The 25,591-nt window shown below is 44.7% G+C and overlaps 1 protein-coding gene and 1 long non-coding RNA gene across 2 annotated transcripts in view; one reads left to right on the top strand and one right to left on the bottom strand.

Annotated features, from left to right (window-relative positions):
- Positions 1 to 25,591, top strand: part of LOC138353133 (uncharacterized) — a 180,884-nt gene that overhangs the window by 81,560 nt on the left and 73,733 nt on the right. The gene's annotated exons all lie outside the window — the stretch shown is intronic.
- The window catches only part of LOC123770891 (PDF receptor), a 113,096-nt gene that overhangs the window by 23,652 nt on the left and 63,853 nt on the right, over positions 1 to 25,591 (bottom strand). The window contains exons 4-6 of the mRNA XM_069305965.1: positions 23,763 to 23,920; positions 7,424 to 7,527; positions 4,712 to 4,853 (exon numbers count right to left, since the gene is read on the bottom strand). Coding sequence (XP_069162066.1) covers positions 4,712 to 4,853; positions 7,424 to 7,527; positions 23,763 to 23,920 — 404 coding nt within the window. The remainder of the gene's footprint in view (positions 1 to 4,711; positions 4,854 to 7,423; positions 7,528 to 23,762; positions 23,921 to 25,591) is intronic.

Here is a 25,591-nt window from a genome sequence, read left to right as displayed (position 1 = left end):
GCGGGGACACTAAAGCCCCGAAATCATCTCAAGATAACCTCAAGATAACCAATGAGCCAAATTGATTAAAACTTAGGTCATAGTTGCAGAAGCATTTTTCGCAAGTTTTATTCGGAACAATGAAAGCCCGCAGCTGATTGGCCGCCGGCGAGGGGGAGGAATACTGATGACTCAGGGAAAAATATTTCTTCAAAAATATTCTCAGGAGAAAATCCTTAGCTGTTAGGCTTATATTGTGTCGCATTATTTCTTCTTATTCTCAGTTTTTTTTTTAATTTTTTTATGATTCGTATTTTTTACTTATCATTCTTCTTATTTTGTTTGTATTATTATTCTTTATTTTTTTTATTTCTTTCCTTCCTTTTTCTTATTTCCTATTTATCTATATTTCAGTATTATTAAGTAATCTTGGTCGATATTTTCTTCCCAGTCCTCTGTAACTCTACCCCAGTCCTCTGTAACTCTACCCCAGCACTCTGTAACTCTACCCCAGTCCTCTGTAACTCTACCCCAGTCCTCTGTAACTCTACCCCAGTCCTCTGTAACTCTACCCAGCATTCTGTAACTCTACCCCAGTCCTCTGTAACTCTACCCCAGTCCTCTGTAACTCTACCCAGCACTCTGTAACTCTACCCAGCACTCTGTAACTCTACCCCAGTCCTCTGTAACTCTACCCCAGTCCTCTGTAACTCTACCCCAGTCCTCTGTAACTCTACCCAGCACTCTGTAACTCTACCCAGCACTCTGTAACTCTACCCCAGTCCTCTGTAACTCTACCCCAGTCCTCTGTAACTCTACCCCAGTCCTCTGTAACTCTACCCCAGTCCTCTGTAACTCTACCCCAGTCCTCTGTAACTCTACCCCAGTCCTCTGTAACTCTACCCCAGTCCTCTGTAACTCTACCCCAGTCCTCTGTAACTCTACCCCAGTCCTCTGTAACTCTACCCCAGTCCTCTGTAACTCTACCCCAGTCCTCTGTAACTCTACCCCAGTCCTCTGTAACTCTACCCCAGCACTCTGTAATTCTACCCAGCACTCTGTAACTCTACCCCAGTCCTCTGTAACTCTACCCCAGTCCTCTGTAACTCTACCCCAGTCCTCTGTAACTCTACCCAGCACTCTGTAACTCTACCCCAGTCCTCTGTAACTCTACCCAGCACTCTGTAACTCTACCCAGCACTCTGTAATTCTACCCCAGCACTCTGTAACTCTACCCAGCACTCTGTAACTCTACCCAGCACTCTGTAATTCTACCCAGCACTCTGTAACTCTACCCAGCACTCTGTAACTCTATCCAGCACTCTGTAACTCTACCCCAGTCCTCTGTAATTCTACCCAGCACTCTGTAACTCTACCCAGCACTCTGTAACTCTACCTTGCACTCTGTAACTCAACCCAGCACTCTGTAACTCTACCCCAGTCCTCTGTAACTCTACCCAGCACTCTGTAACTCTACCCAGCACTCTGTAACTCTACCCAGCACTCTGTAACTCTACCTTGCACTCTGTAACTCTACCCCAGTCCTCTGTAATTCTACCCAGCACTCTGTAATTCTACCCAGCACTCTGTAACTCTACCCAGCACTCTGTAATTCTACCCTGCACTCTGTAACTCTACCCAGCACTCTGTAACTCTACCTTGCACTCTGTAACTCTACCCAGCACTCTGTAACTCTACCCCAGTCCTCTGTAACTCTCCCCAGCACTCTGTAACTCTACCCCAGCACTCTGTAACTCTACCCAGCACTCTGTAACTCTACCCAGCACTCTGTAACTCTACCTTGCACTCTGTAACTCAACCCAGCACTCTGTAACTCTACCCCAGTCCTCTGTAACTCTACCCAGCACTCTGTAACTCTACCCCAGCACTCTGTAACTCTACCCAGCACTCTGTAACTCTACCCAGTACTCTGTAATTCTACCCCAGCACTCTGTAACTCTACCCAGCACTCTGTAATTCTACCCCAGCACTCTGTAACTCTACCCAGCACTCTGTAACTCTACCCAGCACTCTGTAACTCTACCTTGCACTCTGTAACTCTACCCCAGTCCTCTGTAACTCTACCCAGCACTCTGTAACTCTACCCCAGTCCTCTGTAACTCTACCCAGCACTCTGTAATTCTACCCCAGTCCTCTGTAACTCTACCCAGCACTCTGTAACTCTACCCCAGTCCTCTGTAATTCTACCCCAGTCCTCTGTAACTCTACCCAGCACTCTGTAACTCTACCCCAGCACTCTGTAACTCTACCCAGCACTCTGTAACTCTACCCCAATCCTCTGTAACTCTACCCCAATCCTCTGTAACTCTACCCAGCACTCTGTAACTCTACCCAGCACTCTGTAACTCTACCCCAGTCCTCTGTAACTCTACCCAGCACTCTGTAACTCTACCCAGCACTCTGTAATTCTACTCAGCACTCTGTAATTCTACCCCAGTCCTCTGTAACTCTACCCAGCACTCTGTAACTCTACCCCAGTCCTCTGTAACTCTACCCAGCACTCTGTAACTCTACCCAGCACTCTGTAACTCTACCCCAGTCCTCTGTAACTCTACCCAGCACTCTGTAACTCTACCCAGCACTCTGTAACTCTACCCAGCACTCTGTAATTCTACCCAGTCCTCTGTAACTCTACCCCAGTCCTCTGTAACTCTACCCAGCACTCTGTAATTCTACCCAGCACTCTGTAATTCTACCCAGCACTCTGTAACTCTACCCAGCACTCTGTAATTCTACCCCAGCACTCTGTAACTCTACCCAGCACTCTGTAACTCTACCCAGCACTCTGTAACTCTACCTTGCACTCTGTAACTCAACCCAGCACTCTGTAACTCAACCCCAGCACTCTGTAACTCTACCCAGCACTCTGTAACTCTACCCAGCACTCTGTAACTCTACCCAGCACTCTGTAACTCTACCCAGCACTCTGTAACTCTACCTTGCACTCTGTAACTCAACCCAGCACTCTGTAACTCAACCCCAGCACTCTGTAACTCAACCCAGCACTCTGTAACTCAACCCAGCACTCTGTAACTCAACCCAGCACTCTGTAACTCATCCCAGCACTCTGTAACTCTACCCCAGCACTCTGTAACTCTACCCAGCCCTCTATAACTCTACCCAGCACTCTGTAACTCTACCCTAGCTCTCCGTAACTCTACCTCAGCTCTCTGTAACTCTACCCAGCACTCTGTAACTCTACCCAGCACTCTGTAACTCTACCCTGCACTCTGTAACTCTACCCAGCACTCTGTAACTCTACCCTGCACTCTGTAACTCTACCCAGCACTCTGTAACTCTACCCTGCACTCTGTAACTCTACCCAGCACTCTGTAACTCTACCCATCACTCTGTAACTCTACCCAGCACTCTGTAACTCTACCCAGCACTCTGTAACTCTACCCCAGTCCTCTGTAACTCTCCCTAGCACAATGTCACTTCAAGCTTTTCAAGCTCTCTCTTGTTTATACCAAGCGTTTTCCTTCCATTTTTCCAGACTCTATAATACCAGGCCGTGTTCTGAACGCGTCTCGCTAGCCTTTTCGGAACGTGTTCCGTTCTTTTGCGTTCACTCCTGCTCGATTTCACTCTATAACTTTAGTTGTTTACTCCCAGCGCTCTCTGGCCCTCCCTAGCTCTCTATCTGATCCTCCCTAGCTCTTACTGGCCCTTCCTAGCTCTCAGTGGCTCTTCCTAGCTCTCATTGGCCCTTCGTAGGTCTCAGTGGCTCTTCCTAGCTCTCACTGGCCCTTCCTAGCTCTCAGTGGGCATTCCTAGCTCTCGCTGGCCCTTCCTAGCTCTCGGTGGCTCTTCCTAGCTCTCACTGACCCATCCTAGGCTCTGTTTGACTCTTCCCAGCTCCCAGACACTCTTCAAAACTCTTCAACCCTTCACAGCTTGTTTCAATTGCACTTTGACTCTTTCCAACACTTTCCAACATTTTCCCAAACCACCGAAGGCTGGCAGTTTGGAACATTTCCTATTCTGTTCAGACTTCAACAAACCTGAACGTGTGCCCCCTGGTTGGTATATCGAGGTGTTGGTACCACCAGAGGCTCTGGTGGTATGAGGCTCATACCACCAGAGGCTCTGGTGGTATTCTTGATTTTTAATAAACAAAACATTGCCTTCGTATCCCTCTATGTCTTAACATTCACCTTGAGTGAGAACGAAGCACGTGTTAATAAAGGATAATGGTCAATGGTTAATAAAGGGCCAGGTAATAGGAGTCAAGGGTGGTCGAAGGTGGCATTAACACAGAGAATCGCGTTCAAAACAAGAGGGTTCTCGAAACTTTGATAATTGAATTCACAGATAACCAAGAATGGATTGAAACGCTATATCTGATGTGAATATTGCCTGGGATACGTGGTAGAGGGGATGAGGAGGAGGCTGGGAGAATTCAGAGATAAAGAGAAGGGGGGGGGGGAGGGAACTGGTAAATAAAAAACAAATATCGAGAATTGAGGGAAGATGGCACCAGATCTGAAAAATGTGACAAAGATAAACATTCTATTTATCTTATTTCACTCCCTAACTTAATTCTAGCGATAATTCGTCATGTTTATCAATGGAAAATGAGTTGATTGTTGAAGCAGTGGCTCTTATCTCTCTCTCTCACTCTCTCTCTCTCTCTCTCTCTCTCTCTCTCTCTCTCTCTCTCTCTCTCTCTCTCTCTCTCTCTCTCTCTCTCTCTCTCTCTCTCTCTCACCGTGTTTTCGATGCCCGTTGCTCGCTGCTGAGTTTTCCTGCTAATGTACTGGTCGATGTAGAGAGTGAGACGCACCATCAGCTGAATCATCATAGCTACGAACAGGTTGAAGTGCATCCGGGTCCTGTTGTTCCGCAGTGACCTGTTGACAGAGCAGAGGAGAGGGTGAAGAGTCATGTATGACAACTCATGTCAGGACACAAGGCACTACAGAGTTATGACAACTCATGTCAGGACACAAGGCACTACAGAGTTATGACAACTCATGTCAGGACACAAGGCACTACAGAGTTATGACAACTCATGTCAGGACACAAGGCACTACAGAGTTATGACAACTCATGTCAGGACACAAGGCACTACAGAGTTATGACAACTCATGTCAAGACACAAGGCACTACAGTGTTATGACAACTCATGTCAGGACACAAGGCACTACAGAGTTATGACAACTCATGCCAGGACACAAGCCACTACAGTGTTATGACAACTCATGTCAGGACACAAGCCACTACAGTGTTATGACAACTCATGTCAGGACACAAGGCACTACAGTGTTATGACAACTCATGTCAGGACACAAGCCAATACAGTGTTATGACAACTCATGTCAGGACACAAGCCACTACAGTGTTATGACAACTCATGTCAGGACACAAGGCACTACAGTGTTATGACAACTCATGCCAGGACACAAGGCACTACAGTGTTATGACAACTCATGCCAGGACACAAGGCACTACAGTGTTATGACAACTCATGTCAGGACACAAGCCACTACAGTGTTATGACAACTCATGTCAGGACACAGAGGGTAAATAAAAGGAAAACCTAATCTCACTCTCGCGGTGTTTCTGCATATTTCACGACATTTCGTCTTTGCACCACAGCGAGGAGGGTTACAGTCCTGTTCCACCTCTACTCTCTCTCTCCATCCATCCACTCTCAAATTCATTCGTCTATTCCACTCCATTCGGCTGTTATTCAATCAGTATCTTCCCCCCTGTGTGTGATTTTTTTCCCCTGACCTTTGTTTAGTCTATTGAGGCTCATGTAGAATGAGAAGACGAATGAATTCGGTGCTTTTCTGAGGTTGTTACAGTGGAAGACCTCACAGTGTAAGACCACACAGTGTAAGACCACACAGTGTAAGACCTCACAGTAGAAGACCTCACAGTAGAAGACGAAACAGTGTAAGACCATACACACACACACACACACCACGAAGCTGATCCCATCTGGTCTGGGATTTTAGAAACACAACTGGAAAATAACACCAATAAATCCTGATAATTCTACCTAAATGCTTCGGATGCGATAGATCAAAGAATTAAACAAAAGACCTGCTAATATAACAAGCTACAGTTGCAAGTAAATGTTTTGTTCTTCAATGGTATATATATATATATATATATATATATATATATATATATATATATATATATATATATATATATATATATATATATATATTGCGACGATACTGTCCAAGGAAGTCGTTCTTGTGGAGCATACTGAAAGACGTTCATCTAGCTTTGCTTCCCAGCAAACACAACATAGCCGAAGCGTTATTGTTTACTTTGCCAAGACGTTGATACAACGATGCGGATATATTGCGTGTTTGCTGGGAATTCATTGAGTTTCCTGTGACAGTTGACCGGTTGTTGACAGGAGTTGACAGCTCTACCAGTTTTAGAAAACAGATCCGTACCTAACAATATATATCTGACAGTCCTTAACACTGATCACTGGATAGTATTGACCTAACAGTGATCACCTGACAGTACTCAGCTGACAGTGTTTATCTGACACTGCTTTCAAAACAGTGACGAGGAAGGAGGAAGGTCTAGCTCTCACCCCCCAGCCTCCATGTAGCCTGGAGTGCTGGCTACATGGAGGCTCGGACAGCCTCCATGTAGCCTGGGGTGCTGGTATTACCTCCCGGACAGAGGGGAAGCAGTTCATTCAAATCCGGACACCAATACGTGACTCTTCTGACAATTTCCACGGAGATGGCTTCCTTATGTCGAAGACGAGAAGCCGAAGAATACAAGATTATCGACACTTGTCGATAATCTCCCGACATTGTCAACACATCGACAAACATTTCTCCTTGGTGCAAGATTTACTTCCAGGTGAGCCAGAGAGAGAGGTCTATGGAAATATGCATAACGCGTGCTCAACTTGCAAGGGAATCGAACCCAGGGCCTCTGCCGGTAAAGCAGTGAGTTGAAACTCTCCCTTTGATATTCTTATGGTCGTCCAGATGGTCTCAGTGGACCTAGCTCTTGTTTCTAAATATAGTTGCTGTGGTCCTGGTGGTCGAACCTGTCGTTCCAGGTTCCAGGACAGGGGAATAGTATATTCCCATCATATCTTCAGTCAACAAGACATTTTACAATAACATCGATCTACTCTGAAATGCATGAATTTGTCTCCAAGGGAGAAAGCGAAATTACTCATATTCAGGTATTCATGGAGGAGAGTATCAATAGTCCTATAACTGAACCATGAGTCTTTCAACGATGGTAATTCCTCTTTCTGAGAGTAACGACTTCACTTTGGGGAGAGTGCCCACCTTCCAATCTCGAAGCACAGCATGGCTGCCGTATCTGAGCGCTACATATATCATACATAAGTGCTTGTGAGAGAGAAAAAGGAAGAACAGACATATAGACAGAAACAAAGAGAGACATATCACCAGTCACTCACCTGAAGTAGGAGAAGATAGCGAGAGAGACGAGGATGGAGGCCAGAGAGAGAGAGAGCCCAACAGTCTCAATCACTCGACTAACCTCGGCCACGTGTAGCTTAAGCTGTATCAAAGACAATACAGTAAATTAACTTTAGCTGTATAAAACATAATACAGTAGATTAGCCAAAAGGACAAATGAAATACAACCTGCATAATGAAATTTTAACCTTTTGTATCTATGGAAAATATTGGTGGCAGCCGGTGGGATTCGATTGGATCTTGTATGCACCTGGTGCATGGCAATTGCATCTTACACCTGCTGCATACCGATGGGATCTTTCGTTCGCTTGTTGCGAACGGTGGGATCCCATCGACTTGGGATCGATGTTGGTGGTGGGATCTTGCATGCGCCTATTGCATTGCCTTAATATTTGCTTATATATAAAACCTTCAATATAAAAATGAGAATGGAATGGAAAAATCATTGAAACAACTGCCTCGAAAATATCATATTAGAATTTACAAAATCTGCCTAACGAACAGTTCAATTAAAAAAAAACCTGATTTCAAAATCATCTGATTATAGCTGATTAGCTATAATTATAGCTCAGCTGATCAAAAAGTCAAATAGATACATTTGGTGGTACACATAACTAGATACTTCAGCTGGTACACACAAAAAGAAATCTCAAATTGGTACACATAAACAGATACTTCTCTTACAACAGATCAGCAAATATTTCCCAATTTAGTTAAGCTTATGTTGCTTTAGTTAAGCTTAATAAAAAACCTTACATATATAATCAAAATATGAATTAATGTCCGAATCGTGTCAAATGATGCAAAACACAGTTTATGAGCTGCATGTGTTAAGCCTCTCATCCTCATCCTGACTAAACTATCCTCTAGTGGCGTGCCTTCATTTGCAACATGATGAATTGCTGGATGATGATAATCCAGAGGGATGGAATCCTCCTGGAACCAACAGGAAGTTGAGTTGCTTAGCCAATCTGCACGTAGGTGAGGGGTATCTGGCTGATGATTGGAAAAAGTGGGTTTTCAGTTCCTTGGTCTTGTCAGTACCAATTGCGTATCTAAGTTTGTAAGCTACAGTTGTTAGTGGAAGGGGAAGTTCACGTATTTTCATCGCATTAACAGCTTGAACTTATCTGTATATTTTTATTTTCCATTTGGTAGTGAGTTTCCTGTATGATTCTATGTAATTGAGTTTGGTCAGAGAGGGTGAGGTTCATTATCTCAATATATTCAACATTGAGATTTAAATATATTGGTAACAATTTCATCTGGCGATTATTTATTTATTCTCACGAGGGTTCTTAGTGCCCGCTTTGAGTTCCGGAGACATTTGACCAGACCACACACTAGAAGGTGAAGGGACGACGATGTTTCGGTCCGTCCTGGACCATTCTCAAGTAGATTTGCTGATCTTCCGGAGACAGTATGGTGCTGCTTCTGTGGTTACCTCCAGGCTTTCTCCCTTTCTGCCAGAAGGTCTGCTTGTGATGAATTCTCGGTAGTAACCTTCCTCTGTGTCTCAAGGTTGATTATGTCATCTAGCAGGTTCTCCATCTTCACCTTTCGGGTCATCTCACTCGGTAAGGATATAATGTAGCAGTTTATTCTGAGATTTAAGTTCCGGTCATCACTGGTGACCAAAATCACTCTCTTTGACAATCACTGCGTGAATTTGCTACATTTGACAATAATGACGTGTTCTGAATATACGTCGAATTTATCCATGTGGCAATTTTAAAGGAAACTATGTTTATAAAGCGCTGAACGAGGTTCACATAATCAGAGTGTTGTTATGATTTACTAATTGAATTCAGAATACACACACACACACACACACACACACACACACATACACACACACACACACACACACACACACACACACACACACACAACCTCCACCAACACAGGGACTGTAAGCAAAGTACGGCATTGTTCTCGCTACTGTTGAAATTACGTGAATTTTCATACCAAGTCTATACTGTGTGACCGCTTGTCATCTTTAGTTCTGACCTTTCATCGAAAACGGAGAGGATAACCTGGTGTTATCTGGTTAGATGGATGACCTAGTTGTTGTAGAATGTTGTTTGTGTTGTAGATGGATGGGTTATACCAGGTGTTTGTGTCGGTAGATCAATGGATAACCAAGTATTGTATTCGTTTATGATTTTTGGGTAGACGGTGTGGGTAATTTGATGAACTGGTGAGTCAGTGAGTTAGTGTATATATTGACTGGTGAAAGAATTTAAAGGATGATTTTGTATAGGGATTAGTTAGCTTTTTCATAGATTGAGGGATTGACGCTACAGGTGGATAGATGACCGGGTGGATTTGAGAGCTGAATAGTTGCTCAAATAGAGTTAAATGTATTTATTACTATTGGTTAATAGATTCAGAAACCGTGACAGAGAGAGAGAGAAAGAGAGAGAGTAGGAACAAATTACCGAGAGTGACAAAGAGTGAATGAGCGAGACACAGACAAATATAGACAAACACAAAGAAAGTGAGATAAAGACACAGACATGAAGAGCCTTCCTTTCGCTAAGCTACGTATGAACATGCTTAGAGAGAGAGAGAGATGGTGGTCATTTGCATACATGAATTCCGCACAAAGCCTGAGAATGTCGCTTGAGTCAGTGGGGCATCACCTTGCCAGAGGGGCATCACCTTATGCCCTCTGGCATAAGGTGATGCCCCTTCCTGGACCTCCTTTTCCTACTCCTAATCCATGACCATTTCAAGCAATTTCTTGTCAATTTCACGGTCTGTGTAGGCCGTGAAAGAGAGAAAGAGGAAGAGGAAAAGAACGACGAGGATAAGGAAAGGATGACAAGGCAAAGGGAAAGGGACTATCAGGAAAAAACTTATCCTGACTATCAGGTCAGGATAAGGACTTGGGATTACGGGGGGAAGGAATGATGCTCAACCACTTGGCCGATAGGGGATTGAACGCCGGCCTGCATGAAGCAAGAGTTTCGCTCTACCTTCCAGCCCAAGTGGTTGGGCAAAGCAGTAAGGCCAGTAAGGTCTTGGGCCAGTAAGACCACCACAACAGCATACAGACCAATTAGCAGGTACACTTTAATACTAAACATACTCTAAATCAAAATTATACTCCTAGCGTATATATACACCGAGAACCAGTATACCTCTATGTATACCTCTAACGAAAATGCGTGTAAATTAGTAATGAATAGATGAAATAGGAATAATTAAAGTATATATACAATAATAAATATAATAATTGTGATAAAATGTATTATTATTAGTAGTAGTAATAATAGTAATTTTATCTTTAATTTATTTGAATTTTTCATGTCACTTATGAGAGTTTAGTTAACTTTTGTTGTTGTATATGAATGCTATTGGAAATAATTTTGTTTTAATCCATTCATTTATAAAATATTATATTGTTGTAGTGACAGTTTTGGTCATCATGTTACCAAGACGGGTTCCACACTTGTAAAAAATTGTCAGTAAATGAGAAGTAAACACAGAACATTCACACACACACACACACACACACACACACACACACACACACACACACACACACACACACACACACACACACACACACACACACTTCCACGCACAAACACTGAAGCTCATTCTCCCAAACACGCGCTACTCTGCTGACACAAACGCACAAGAGTAGTTCCTGTGTATTATGTTGGTCGCCTGCCATGTCGTTGTTAATATCAGGGTATGTTTGAGTGTGTGTGTGTGTGTGTGTGTGTGTGTGTGTGTGTGTGTGTGAGTGTGAGTGTGTGTGTGTGTGTGTGTGTGTGTGTGTGTGTGTGTGTGTGAGTGTGAGTGTGTGTGTGTGCCTGTGCGAGTGCTTGCACGCACCATGAGACAGGGCGCAGGAACAATAGGTCGAAAAACGCCGGAAGATGACACTTATTAGAAAAGTAATAGTTGCATCATAAAGAAGATTTTGCCGTTGTTGAGAGTGTGGCGCAGTCGTTATCTCAACCCGTTATCCTGGTGCTAGACTCGCCAGGGGAGGAGTGAGAAGTACCAGCGATTCGTTTCGATATTCGGAATCTCTCGGGAATGAGTTAAGATAAATTCCTGGTATATTTCTTGTCCCACCGACTACATAGAAAGCGACGAGTGAGGGTACAGAAGCAATGTTTCCGCAGCAGGTGGAGGCCAGGAGATGGAGATTAATCCTTGCAAGCACAACCAGGCAAGCACGCACATACACACACACACAGTAAATTGGTACCTGGGAGTTAGTCAGCTGTGACGGGCTGCATCCTGGTGTGTGTGTGTGTGTGTGTGGTGTGGGAAAAAAAGTAGTTAGTAAACAGTTGACTGACAGTTGAGAGGCGGGCCGAAAGAGCAAAGCTCAACCCCCGCAAACACAACTAGGTGAAAACAAGGAAAGCTGTTTGAAATGGGAAGTTCACGGATTAGGAAATGCAGATAAAACGAAGAATTATTGGTGGGTTAAACGAAAATACCAGAATTTAAATAACAAAATATATATTTAAACCTCGGTTTAAATTAATCTTTTATATTTATTAACAGTTTTATTCTGCTTTTAATCAACATTCTTCTGTCATAATGGCTGAGGAGTCTTAAGAAAGCAATATTCTGGCTTCCAGACATAAAAAAAACTCATTACTCATTCCTTTAACACCCTCTTCCTCACTGTTTTAATATTTACTATTTAATGATCTAGAAGGGTCAGGTGAATTAGGTGGAGGTAGTTACCCATTCAAGACTCACATTGCATTGGTACCTTTTGTGATAAGGTTTGAAGGAGCAATGTTTACTTCTTATATGCAGATTCAAATGCGGATCTGACCCAGAGCAGGCCCAGGAGCTTAAGCTCAACCCCAAACCCCCCTCCCCCCTAAAAAAAAAAGCCGGATAATGTGAGCTCATGCTCACATACACTCGGACACAACAAGACTAATGACCGGATTATTGTAACCGGATCGTTTTAGGAGAGAAAGGAGAGTTACGATTGGACCAAGTCTTTAGATGAGACCATTATCTCCACAAAAGGAACCCGTTCACACGGCTCGTGTGAACCGGACGAAGCGCTCGTGTGAACCTTGAACCGCTTCCTTGAGTCATAACTTCAGCTCGTTTGAACCGAACGCGCCGCTTCATTGAACCGAACGCGCCGCTCCATTGAACCGAACGCGCCGCTCCATTGAACGAACGCACCGTTCCATTGAACTAGAAACGCAACTCGCTAGAACCGGACACAATACTCTTGGTGACGGTTCTTACGTTTCTCTACTTCATAACGTAAGATTTTTTTTTATATAAATACTTAGATTACAAATAGCATTATGATTACAATCCTTAGCATTACTTTGATTAGCATTCATCTCTGTTTTTGTGACTTTGATTAAACGGCAAATTATTCAAGTACATTTGATTCATCTTCTTCCCGTATCAGAGGACGGCATATATATTATTTCCCGATAGTTATCCACTGAGTTTGGTTTCTGGAAGATATCAGTAACTTGCCAGCTGTTTCTCAAGATAACGTCAAGGGCCTTCTTGGTTGCGTTGCACGTCTTATATAGCGCCGTCGCTTGAGAAACCTTTAAAGCTGTAGACGAATTTGTCTGTTTTATGGTAGTACGGGCAAATTATTAATAGTAGGAAATCTATGTTAATTTAACCAAGATCAGGGAATGATTGTGGTTGTTACTATAAAAGTTGTTCTATTTAAATGTTTGTTCTGAAAATATTAAGCTGTTTAACTGGAGGGTAGTGTGTCAGAAATCGTCGAATGGGAGGGTTTGAATTTGACCCCTTGGCACGCTGTTACCTTTTGAATTCTGGCCACCCGGACCATCCTATGTTCATCCCATACCTCACACCCTTCCCCCTGCTAATTTGGGTGAGGGTAGATCTAACCGTGTGGCCTCCAACTTAGAACAAACAGACAGACATTCTGTTCAAAGAAATCTCATTAACGTATAACGTCATGTATCACCTGTCTGTGTGAGTGTGTCTGTGTGTGTGTGTGTCTGTGTGTGTGTGTGTGTGTGTGTGTGTGTGTGTGTGTGTGTGTGTGTGTGTGAGTGTGTCGGAAAGTGGTTCCCTGGATCGAGGCTCTTGACCAGGGATCTTCCACAGGAGAAGATGAGAAGTGAGAATGTGGAACAGAGAGTGAGAAGAAAGGTGGATGTGGTAAAGGAGATACGAAGATGGTGGCTTTTGAAAGGATGAGAGAGACCGAGAAAAATAAAGAGGATATGGAATATATAGAGAGAGGAGATAAAGTAGACTTTAGAGAAAGTAATAGAGCATAAAACATAAAAGTTTTCAAAAATATATGCACACGTGAAAGAGGAATTAACAAAAATACAGAAGAATAAGCAGGAGACAACAAGTATAGTGAGAAATACAATAAAGATATACAAATGGAACGAAGATAAAAATATGACAACACGTAATGTGGAAGAAAAGAAAAAAGGAAGAGTATAAGAGTTTGCTAGTCGGTGCTCTCGTCAATAACACCCTCTCGACCCAGTAAATTCTTCTTGACTCGTGTGAAAAGTTTTCAGTTACGTCTCGTTGTTCTCTCTCTCTCTCTCTCTCTCTCTCTCTCTCTCTCTCTCTCTCTCTCTCTCTCTCTCTCTCTCTCTCTCTCTCTCTCTCTCTCTCTCTCTCTCTCTCTCTCTCTCTCTCTCTCTCTCTCTCTCTCTCTCTCTCTCTCTCATATGTTGTATGGAGGAGCCTGAAGGTGGTTGATAGGTTAAGTAATAATTGTAAATAAGAAGCAATAAGATGCTTATCTTAACATACTAAGAAGGTTAGGTGAGGTCGGTGTTTTTTATGAAGCTTTATAAGGTAAACTAAAATATTCACAATCAATTATTATGTCACATATGCACTTATTAAATAAGCCAATATTGACTGTAAGCAAGTGCGAGAACGGGTTGAGGTGGTGCAGGAGTGGGCGTGAGGCGACTGTGGGGGCAGTGTGAGGAACCTCAGCCAGGGATAACGAGGACAAAAGGAGAAAATCCGCGCCAACGTAGTAAATACTCAGGGGGGTATGATATCAAGTTATCTGGAGGGGCGAAGTGTGTGAGATTGTCGTTCTGTGTGTGTGTGTGTGTGTGTGTGTGTGTACTCACCTATTTGTGCTTGCAGGGGTTGAGCTTTGGCTCTTTGGTCCCGCCTCTCAACTGTCAGTCAACTGGTGTGCAGATTCCTGAGCCTATTGAGCTCAATCACATCTACATTTGGAACTGTGTATGGAGTCAGCCTCCACCACATTCTAAACATCGTGTGTGTGTGTGTGTGTGTGTGTGTGTGTGTGTGTGTGTGTGTGTGTGTGTCTGAATGCACTCACGTAGTTGTGCCTGCGGGGGGTTGAACTTTGGCTCTTTGGTCCCGCCTCTAAACCGTCAATCTACTGATAATAAAGTTTGTGGTAATGTTTGTGTGTGAGAAAGTTGCGAATCAGAAGCACCCCCTATGGCTTCACTCTTCACAATCAGAGTACAATATACCGAAGCCGCTCAGAAGCTGTCTATCAATAATCGATGGAAAGACAATTTTTTTCCCCAATCACCAATCTCACGTTGGCTTGGAACGAAGCGCAGAATATATAATGGGTTCAGACTGTATATATAAACTCCCCGAGCTGGCTCACAACCCAATGGTCCCGGGTTCGAATCCCTGGGAAGACGAGACGTTTTGGCACGTTTACTTAAATTTAATACTTCTCTTTATCTTGCAGTGGAAAGGTCCCATCGTCAAACTATTTGTATAGCCATCAGACTGTGCTTTGTTGACTGGCTCCAGGATGTTTATATTTTCGCCTGTCAATCTGTGTTGTCTGATTGTGTTCCTGTCTGCTGGTATGGTCGTCAGTATGTCTTTGTTGCCTGTCTGGTGGTATTTACCTGTAGTTAATCCCTCAATTTGCCTGTCTTCTTATCCTCTCTCTCTCTCTCTCTCTCACTCTCTCTCTCTCTCTCTCTCTCTCTCTCTCTCTCTCTCTCTCTCTCTCTCTCTCTCTCTCTCTCTCTCTCTCTCTGGCACACAGTTCGACTGCAAATCCGACGTTCATCCGTCTCAAGTTGACTGGAGCAATTTCGAAATTGCCAAGTGCCTCACTTCTTGATCCACAACTAGCGTCTCGAAATCTGATACAATTAAGTCAGTTGGCATCTGTATTTACGCTGGCCAAATCTACACATATCAATATTTATGCTGCCTAATTCTACGCCTAGCTAAACTTGTGCTGGTCAACTCTTCGCCTAGCCAAATAGTTGAGTTTCAGAAAAATATAAACTAGAATCACGTCGGTGAAACGTTTTGGTGATATTGCCTCCGGCTACAGAAAGAGAGAGACAGAGAGAGACAGAGACATCAGGCCAGTCCCAGGTCTGTCCCCCTCGGAGTGGTGGCGAAACGATATATTTGCAGGGGAAACAGACGTGGCATCGATCGGGAAGCTACACCACATATTCGGAGCAATTAAATATATTATCCCCCCCTCCTAATACGGGATTTATACGTGTTAATGTGATTTCCTTGTGCACCCTCCTCCTCTTCATCTCCGGCCGATGTGTTCTTTGTTCTTCCTCTGAAGGTGTTGACGGTAGGTGGGTGTTCTTGCCCCTCCCCTGGGGGGGGGGTGTTGACGGTAGGTGGGTGTTCTTGCCCCTCCCCTGGGGGGGGGGTGTTGACGGTAGGTGGGTGTTCTTGCCCCTCCCCTGGGGGGTGAGTGTTTACAGTAGGTTGGTGTTCTTGCCCCTCCCCTGGGGGGGGGTGTTGACGGTAGGTGGGTGTTCTTGCCCTTCCCCTGGGGGGGGAGTGTTGACGGTAGGTGGGTGTTCTTCCCCCTCCCCTGGGGGGAGTGTTGACGGTAGGTGGGTGTTCTTGCCCCTCCCCTGGGGGGAGTGTTGACGGTAGGTGGGTGTTCTTGCCCCTCCCCTGGGGGGGAGTGTTGACTGTAGGTGGGTGTTCTTCCCCCTCCCCTGGGGGGAGTGTTGACGGTAGGTGGGTGTTCTTCCCCCTTCCCTGGGGGGAGTGTTGACGGTAGGTGGGTGTTCTTCCCCCTCCCCTGGGGGGGGGTTGTTGACGGTAGGTGGGTGTTCTTGCCCCTCCCCTGGGGGAGTGTTGACGGTAGGTGGGTGTTCTTCCCCCTCCCCTGGGGGGAGTGTTGACGGTAGGTGGGTGTTCTTGCCCCTCCCCTGGGGGAGTGTTGACAGTAGGTGGGTGTTCTTGCCCCTCCCCTGGAGGGGGAGTGTTGACAGTAGGTGGGTGTTCTTGCCCCTCCCCTGGGGGGGGGGGTGTTGACGGTAGGTGGGTGTTCTTGCCCCTCCCCTGGGGGGGGGGTGTTGACGGTAGGTGGGTGTTCTTGCCCCTCCCCTGGGGGGGGGTGTTGACGGTAGGTGGGTGTTCTTGCCCCTCCCCTGGGGGAGTGTTGACGGTAGGTGGGTGTTTTTGCCCCTCCCCTGGGGGGGGAGTGTTGACTGTAGGTGGGTGTTCTTCCCCCTCCCCTGGGGGGAGTGTTGACGGTAGGTGGGTGTTCTTCCCCCTCCCCTGGGGGGAGTGTTGACGGTAGGTGGGTGTTCTTGCCCCTCCCCTGGGGGAGTGTTGACGGTAGGTGGGTGTTCTTGCCCCTCCCCTGGGGGGGTGTTGACGGTAGGTGGGTGTTCTTGCCCCTCCCCTGGGGGAGTGTTGACGGTAGGTGGGTGTTCTTCCCCCTGCCCTGGGGGGGGGGGGTTGTTGACGGTAGGTGGGTGTTCTTGCCCCTCCCCTGGGGGGGGTGTTGACGGTAGGTGGGTGTTCTTCCCCCTCCCCTGGGGGGGGGTGTTGACGGTAGGTGGGTGTTCTTCCCCCTCCCCTGGGGGGGGGTGTTGACGGTAGGTGGGTGTTCTTCCCCCTCCCCTGGGGGGAGTGTTGACGGTAGGTGGGTGTTCTTCCCCCTTCCCTGGGGGGAGTGTTGACGGTAGGTGGGTGTTCTTCCCCCTCCCCTGGGGGGGGGGTTGTTGACGGTAGGTGGGTGTTCTTGCCCCTCCCCTGGGGGAGTGTTGACGGTAGGTGGGTGTTCTTGCCCCTCCCCTGGGGGGGGTGTTGACGGTAGGTGGGTGTTCTTGCCCCTCCCCTGGGGGGGGTGTTGACGGTAGGTGGGTGTTCTTCCCCCTCCCCTGGGGGGGTGTTGACGGTAGGTGGGTGTTCTTGCCCCTCCCCTGGGGGGGTGTTGACGGTAGGTGGGTGTTCTTGCCCCTCCCCTGGGGGGGGGTGTTGACGGTAGGTGGGTGTTCTTGCCCCTCCCCTGGGGGGGAGTGTTGACGGTAGGTGGGTGTTCTTCCCCCTCCCCTGGGGGGGGGTGTTGACGGTAGGTGGGTGTTCTTCCCCCTCCCCTGGGGGGAGTGTTGACGGTAGGTGGGTGTTCTTCCCCCTTCCCTGGGGGGAGTGTTGACGGTAGGTGGGTGTTCTTCCCCCTCCCCTGGGGGGGGGGGGGTTGTTGACGGTAGGTGGGTGTTCTTGCCCCTCCCCTGGGGGAGTGTTGACGGTAGGTGGGTGTTCTTCCCCCTCCCCTGGGGGGGGGGGGTTGTTGACGGTAGGTGGGTGTTCTTGCCCCTCCCCTGGGGGGGGGGTGTTGACGGTAGGTGGGTGTTCTTGCCCCTCCCCTGGGGGGAGTGTTGACGGTAGGTGGGTGTTCTTGCCCCTCCCCTGGGGGGGTGTTGACGGTAGGTGGGTGTTCTTGCCCCTCCCCTGGGGGGAGTGTTGACGGTAGGTGGGTGTTCTTGCCCCTCCCCTGGGGGGAGTGTTGACGGTGGCTGACGGCTACAACACGCTATCTGCAAAAGTTGCTTTTTTTTACCTTCTCCGTTCTGAGGTTTCATGTTTGGTGATCGATAGCGTCCAGAGGGCGTTCCATTGTCTTATGCTGTAATTGTTTCCGTTGTGTGTTTTTGTGAGCGACTGATGACACTGGGAAGAAATATGACGTGTGGATGTCTTAGGGGTTACAAACTGGATTTATTTGGGGTTTATGTGAAATAATCAGTTTGTCAGGTAATCAGTTTGTCAGGTAATCAGTTTGTTAGGTAATCAGTTTGACAGGTAATCAGTTTGTCAGGTAATCAGTTTGTCAGGTAATCAGTTTGTCAGGTAATCAGTTTGACAGGTAATCAGTTTGTCAGGTAATCAGTTTGTCAGGTAATCAGTTCGTCGTGTAATCAGTTTGTTAGGTAATCAGTTTGACAGGTAATCAGTTTGTCAGGTAATCAGTTTGACAGATAATCAGTTTGACAGATAATCAGTTTGTCAGGTAATCAGTTTGTCAGGTAATCAGTTTGTCAGGTAATCAGTTTGTCAGGTAATCAGTTTGACAGGTAATCAGTTTGACAGGTAATCAGTTCGTCGTGTAATCAGTTTGACAGGTAATCAGTTCGTCGTGTAATCAGTTTGTCAGCTAATCAGTTTGACAGGTAATCAGTTTGACAGGTAATCAGTTCGTCGTGTAATCAGTTTGTCAGCTAATCAGTTTGTCAGGTAATCAGTTTGACAGGTAATCAGTTCGTCGTGTAATCAGTTTGTCAGGTAATCAGTTTGTCAGGTAATCAGTTTGTCAGGTAATCAGTTTGTCAGGTAATCAGTTTGTCAGGTAATCAGTTTGTCAGCTAATCAGTTTGTCAGGTAATCAGTTTGACAGGTAATCAGTTCGTCGTGTAATCAGTTTGTCAGGTAATCAGTTTGTCAGGTAATCAGTTTGTCAGGTAATCAGTTTGTCAGGTAATCAGTTTGTCAGGTAATCAGTTTGTCAGCTAATCAGTTTGTCAGGTAATCAGTTTGACAGGTAATCAGTTCGTCGTGTAATCAGTTTGTCAGGTAATCAGTTTGTCAGGTAATCAGTTTGTAAGGTAATCAGTTTGTCAGGTAATCAGTTTGTCAGGTAATCAGTTTGACAGATAATCAGTTTGTCAGGTAATCAGTTTGTCAGGTAATCAGTTTGTCAGGTAATCAGTTTGTCAGGTAATCAGTTCGTCGTGTAATCAGTTTGTCAGCTAATCAGTTTGACAGGTAATCAGTTTGACAGGTAATCAGTTTGTCAGGTAATCAGTTTGTCAGGTAATCAGTTTGTCAGGTAATCAGTTTGACAGGTAATCAGTTTGTCAGGTAATCAGTTTGACATGTAATCAGTTTGTCAGGTAATCAGTTTGTCAGGTAATCAGTTTGTCAGGTAATCAGTTTGTCAGGTAATCAGTTTGTCAGGTAATCAGTTTGACAGGTAATCAGTTTGACAGGTAATCAGCTTGACAGGTAATCAGTTTGTCAGGTAATCAGTTTGTCAGCTAATCAGTTTGACAGGTAATCAGTTTGTCAGGTAATCAGTTTGTCAGGTAATCAGTTTGTCAGGTAATCAGTTTGTCAGGTAATCAGTTTGTCAGGTAATCAGTTTGTCAGCTAATCAGTTTGACAGGTAATCAGTTTGTCAGGTAATCAGTTTATCAGGTAATCAGTTTGTCAGCTAATCAGTTTGTCAGCTAATCAGTTTGACAGGTAATCAGTTTGACAGGTAATCAGTTTGACAGGTAATCAGTTTGTCAGCTAATCAGTTTGACAGGTAATCAGTTTGACAGGTAATCAGTTTGTCAGGTAATCAGTTTGTCAGGTAATCAGTTTGTCAGGTAATCAGTTTGTCAGGTAATCAGTTTGTCAGCTAATCAGTTTGTCAGCTAATCAGTTTGACAGGTAATCAGTTTGACAGGTAATCAGTTTGACAGGTAATCAGTTTGTCAGCTAATCAGTTTGTCAGGTAATCAGTTTGTCAGGTAATCAGTTTGTCAGCTAATCAGTTTGTCAGGTAATCAGTTTGTCAGCTAATCAGTTTGTCAGGTAATCAGTTTGTCAGGTAATCAGTTTGTCAGGTAATCAGTTCGTCAGCTAATCAGTTCGTCAGCTAATCAGCTTGTCAGGTTTACAAAACATCTGAACATCTAATCTTCGCGTCGTCAAGTTCACAGTTCGTAACTTTAGCAGAAACGCAAACAAAATGACCGACACAATTTTTTCACGGCACGCAATGAAAGACTTATTTGATTGAAATTTTTTGGGACTTTTAAACAAAACTTTAGCGATGTGTTTCGGGGGATTTCAAGAAGAAAAGTTTAAAGATTTTGAGTCTTGGCTTCCTCACAAAATATATTTTGACACACTCGTACTCAAGAGTGAGCCTCGAACCTGGGGCTTCTTGAAGCCTACTGTGAAGCCTCTCTACTCCTGACAGGTCTTTAACGCATACAAGTATGTCGTGAAAATATTGAAATTGAAATAAGTTTATTGAGGTGAAAATATCTGTCAAATATACTAAGGTATAGTTGGGGGGAGAAAGAGCCAGGCCAGTATAACCACATAGTAATTTGAAAGTATAAATGGACTAGGAGCTGGGTTTTGACGATCGAGTAAAGGATCGTGGTCCAAACCCTAGAGCCATCGGGGATCGAACGGCAGCCCTGCAAAAATAAGCAAGACAGTCGACGTACTAAACCAAATGACTGGGCTACAATTCTACCAAATTTATATCTTTGCATATGAAGTCCAACAGTCGCCACAGTTACTATGAGATCAGTCATTATTTACTAAAAAAGGAAAATATTCACATGAATACGCATATTTACAGACGAATATATATATATATATATATATATATATATATATATATATATATATATATATATATATATATATATATATATATATATATATATATATACAGGCGATGAGTCACAATAACGTGGCTGAAGTATGTTGACCAGACCACACACTAGAAGTTGAAGGGACGACGACGTTTTGGCCCGTCCTGGACCATTCTCAAGTCGATAAGTCGATTGTGAATGGTCCAGGACGGGCCGAAACGTCGTCGTCCCTTCAACTTCTAGTGTGTGGTCTGGTCAATATATATATATATATATATATATATATATATATATATATATATATATATATATATATATATATATATATATATATATATATATATATATATATATTTTGAATATAATTTTATTTAATGCTGGTGCAAGCTCAGCTTGAATATTTGTAGAGTGTTTCTTAAATCTTTCTTATTAACTGGTAGGTATATCAAGGAAATCATACTGTGAGCTCTTTGAAGTTACTGGACTGGTGGTGATTATTCAGAAAACTTGGGAGAAGTAAATGTTAAAATTAGAACCAAAGGCTATTATGTAATTGCTCGCTGGCTTCACTTACGATGTCTTGAGGTGTAACCTGCAGCAGGTTAAAGTTTCTGAGGGAACTTATAAGGAAGGGAACAGGAAATTGTTTAATTTGAATGGAATTTAGATTCGGTGGTTTAAAGATTCTTTTGTGTATTTAGGATATTTTCACACATAAGTCTCTTTCTCTCTCTCTCTCTCTCTCTCTCTCTCTCTCTCTCTCTCTCTCTCTCTCTCTCTCTCTCTCTCTCTCTGTCTCTGTCTCTCTGTCTCTCTCTCTCTCTCTCTCTCTCTCTCTCTCTCTCTCTCTCTCTCTCTCTCTCTCTCTCTCTCTCGCTCTCTCTCTCTCTCTCTCTCTCCTATTTTCTTTTCTTTCCAAACTTTAGAAATATTTAACCAATTTCTTGACACTTCAGAATTTTACAGAAAAATTTAAGAAATCTTACGCCACTTGTCTTTCCTTTCACTTATTCCTTCCTATGACATCTTTACTTTTTCTGCTGTTGTTTGTTTAGAGTTGAGGATTGGTAATCGACCTGATAATGATCCAGGACGGACCGAAACGTCGACCCTCTCCTCATCTTCTGGTGTCTGGTTTGGTCATCATATCTTCAACCACAGCATTGTAACTCATCCCTTTGTTTAGAGTTCATATGTATGCGCGTGTGTTATACAGACACATGAGCAGATTCACGAAAGCACAGACACTCGACAAACATGGATCTAGGCACAAAGACATACAGACAGATATACACACACACACACTAGAACCCACAGACACAAAACAGGGGCACTTGAGCACCGAGAAACAGTGACCCAATGCACACCAGATCACAGGAAATTTACTAAATATGTGAGACCAATATAGTGGATAGATAGATTAGAAATCTATTGCATATACACCGAAAGCTGGATTCATCTGTGTATATATATCTCCTATATGTATGTACATAGGACTTTAGAGTATGTCTGCAAATTCTAATGTATTTACTTCGGTTTGGATTTCCCTAATGCAGATGATACAGTGAGATTCCTGCATACTAAACTCTCTTTATCATTATATTAATTTATCTGTTCAATCTCCATAATGAGGGATTGTTATTTGTCACGGAAACATTAATATTAATGGAAAATCGACAAACCATTGTCTCTGGCGCGATTCAGAGATTAGCATCGTGAAATAATTTGCATATAATGATATTGGTTTAAATACGTGTGATTTATTTTCAATACGGCGGTAATTCTGTCATTTCTCAAATGTTCGCCTGTTACATTTTTGCCTTCTTTTTTTTTCTCTGCCATTTTTCCTTTTTCCGTTCTTTCTTGCCACTAAAAATAGTAAAAATACAGCTAAGATTTCCAGATAAAATGCATTAATGTTTTCATAACCATAATGAGGCGTAATTCTATGATCCAAATAAAAGAGGTTTCCATATCTATCACAGGGAAGCCTCCCACAACTCCATGTCAGAGGCTTCCTTAAACCCCTCACACATCAAAGCTTTCACAAAGCCCATAGAAAATGCTTCCTCACACCTTAAGATGAAAACCACGAAAGGCTTCATTACAAATTATCACAGGCTTCAAAAATGAAAAACATAGGCTTCCACACTTGCCATAGGCTTATTTTAAAAATAAAAAACAACAGGAAAGGCTACCGTACCCATCGCGGTTGGCTCGAGGGATAAGAGTGTATCATTCTTCAAAAATTCCTCAACTTCTGAAAGCAGAGAGAAAAATCTCTTCTCGAAAACTTACAAGCCGGAATCTAAATGCTAAAGCTGAGAGAGCCAAGAGTTACTGGCTATCATGAGAGAGAGAGAGAGAGAGAGAGAGAGAGAGACAGAGAGAGAGTCAGAGACGGAGAGAGACAGTAGCAGACAAAGACACAGATAAAAAAAATCAATATGAATTAACGTAGATAAAGACAGACAGCCGGCCACATAGACTGAATGAACCCCCCATTTTAATAATGGCACCACACAATGAAACTATAATAACCTGACGCATCTGTGAGAAAACACTGAAGCTATACAAAGGGATCGAACTCCTGGAAACCTTTCACTTGTGGCATCCACTCACCAGAGACATCCACTCACCAGGGACATCCACCTGTGGCCCTTACACTCACCTGAGCATCTTCCTTGGACTTAGCATAGAGCTTATCCATAAGAATCCTGATCTCCGGGATGAGGCAAGAGGTGTAGTTGGTCCAGCCTCCAGCCAGTACCTCCTGCAGATCTCTCCCCTCCCAGTAGCCTCCCACGGTACAGTACCGCTCAGCCATCTCTGTAGGGGAGAAGGTCCCATGTTAGTGCCATGGGAGGTATCTAGTGTCTTCTCTGCCTGTGAAAGTGCCTGATTAAGGCCATCGACGATAGGGTAAGTCTCCTGGTTTATGGGATGAACATGCAGGAAAATGTCTGGTTATTGTCAAAGAGGTCGTTGAGCTCGCTGAAGCACTTAACAATAATGATCCCAAACGTTGTTTAGATAATCAGCTGAGAGGTCCCCGGCTGCGTTGAGGTGAGTGACAGCTACAAGCGTATGTGGGAGGGGTGTTGGGGGGGGACGCGGGGGGACAGGGGCGTGGGGAGAGAGAAGGAAAAGGGCTAAAGGGAAGAGGAGGGTACAGTAGAAAGATGTGGGTAGGGATTGTGAGGGAAGATGGTGACTTCTGCGAGCTGCAGGTGACATGTACCTGTAGCCCCATGTTGGTACCTCATAACACCCCCCCCCTTCCTACTCCCCAACATATCCTCCCCAAACACCCTCCCCCCACCGCAGCGACCCACCCCAAGCGACTCAGTGTTGACTGAACAGCTGTTAGGAGTGACAACAGCTGTTACACCTGCCCAGCACTCGCATAAATTTCTCTGAAATGGTCTTTTAGTATTTCCGTGTCCGAACTACACCCGTTAACAAAATATACCGAAATACACACGAACGAACAACGTCACATTCCCCTACAATCACAGCAAACAGAAATAAACAAATCACACACATTCCAATTCTTTAATCCAAGTTATTTAAGAGACGCCAAGAAACTCCAGTGCTGATAAAGTCAAGCTTCAATGATACCAATTGTTTTGAAGCCTCACCCGCCATGTCCTCCAGCACGGATGTTGCCATGACAACGGTGCCCCTAACCCATTAATCTTCTCGAATTGGGTCAGAAAGGACAGGGGCGTTTTGGAGCTCTGTTTGCTCAAGGCACTGTGCCACGGAGAGGCACGAGGGCGCTTGGCACCAGCGTTCACTGGCCTGGCGTTCACTGGCCTGGGGTTTAGTGGCCTGGCGTTCACTGACCTGGGGTTTAGTGGCCTGGCGTTCACTGACCTGGGGTTTAGTGGTCCGGCATTCACTGGCCTGGCGTTCACTGGCCTGGCGTTCACTGGCCTGGCGTTCAGTGATCTGGCGTTCTGACTTGTATCGTTGCTATATAGCTGTTGTGACAGTTTGTTAAGGGACGAAAATTAGCGTTTATGTTCATTGGTGCACAGGGTGTATGTATGTGTGTATTTGAACGTGTGTGTGTGTATTTGGACGTGTGTGTGTGTGTATTGGACGTGTGTGTGTGTATTTGGACGTGTGTGTGTGTGTATTGGACGTGTGTGTATGTGTATTTGGACGTGTGTGTATGTATTTGGACGTGTGTGTGTATTTGGACGTGTGTGTGTGTATTTGGACGCGTGTGTGTGTGTATTGGACGTGTGTGTGTGTATAGAATCGTGAGTGCATGAGTATTCAGAACGCATGTGTGCGTCCCTTATTGTTTCCCTAATACATGCATAGCGACGCACCAAAGGAAGCAGGCAACCCCCCGTCCCCTCTCCCTCGTGATGCTGCTAGCGTGCATCTCACAAGACCAGGTGTATGAGGCATGAAATCTTGAACACAGTAATCAGATCTACCTGAAACGCTCTTCGTTTTAGTGTCTTTGCCACTAACGGGTTTCTG

The sequence above is a fragment of the Procambarus clarkii genome, chromosome 56 (genome assembly GCF_040958095.1).
Source record: "Procambarus clarkii isolate CNS0578487 chromosome 56, FALCON_Pclarkii_2.0, whole genome shotgun sequence".
Taxonomy (NCBI): domain Eukaryota; kingdom Metazoa; phylum Arthropoda; class Malacostraca; order Decapoda; family Cambaridae; genus Procambarus; species Procambarus clarkii.
This window is presented reverse-complemented; position numbering and strand designations above follow the sequence as displayed.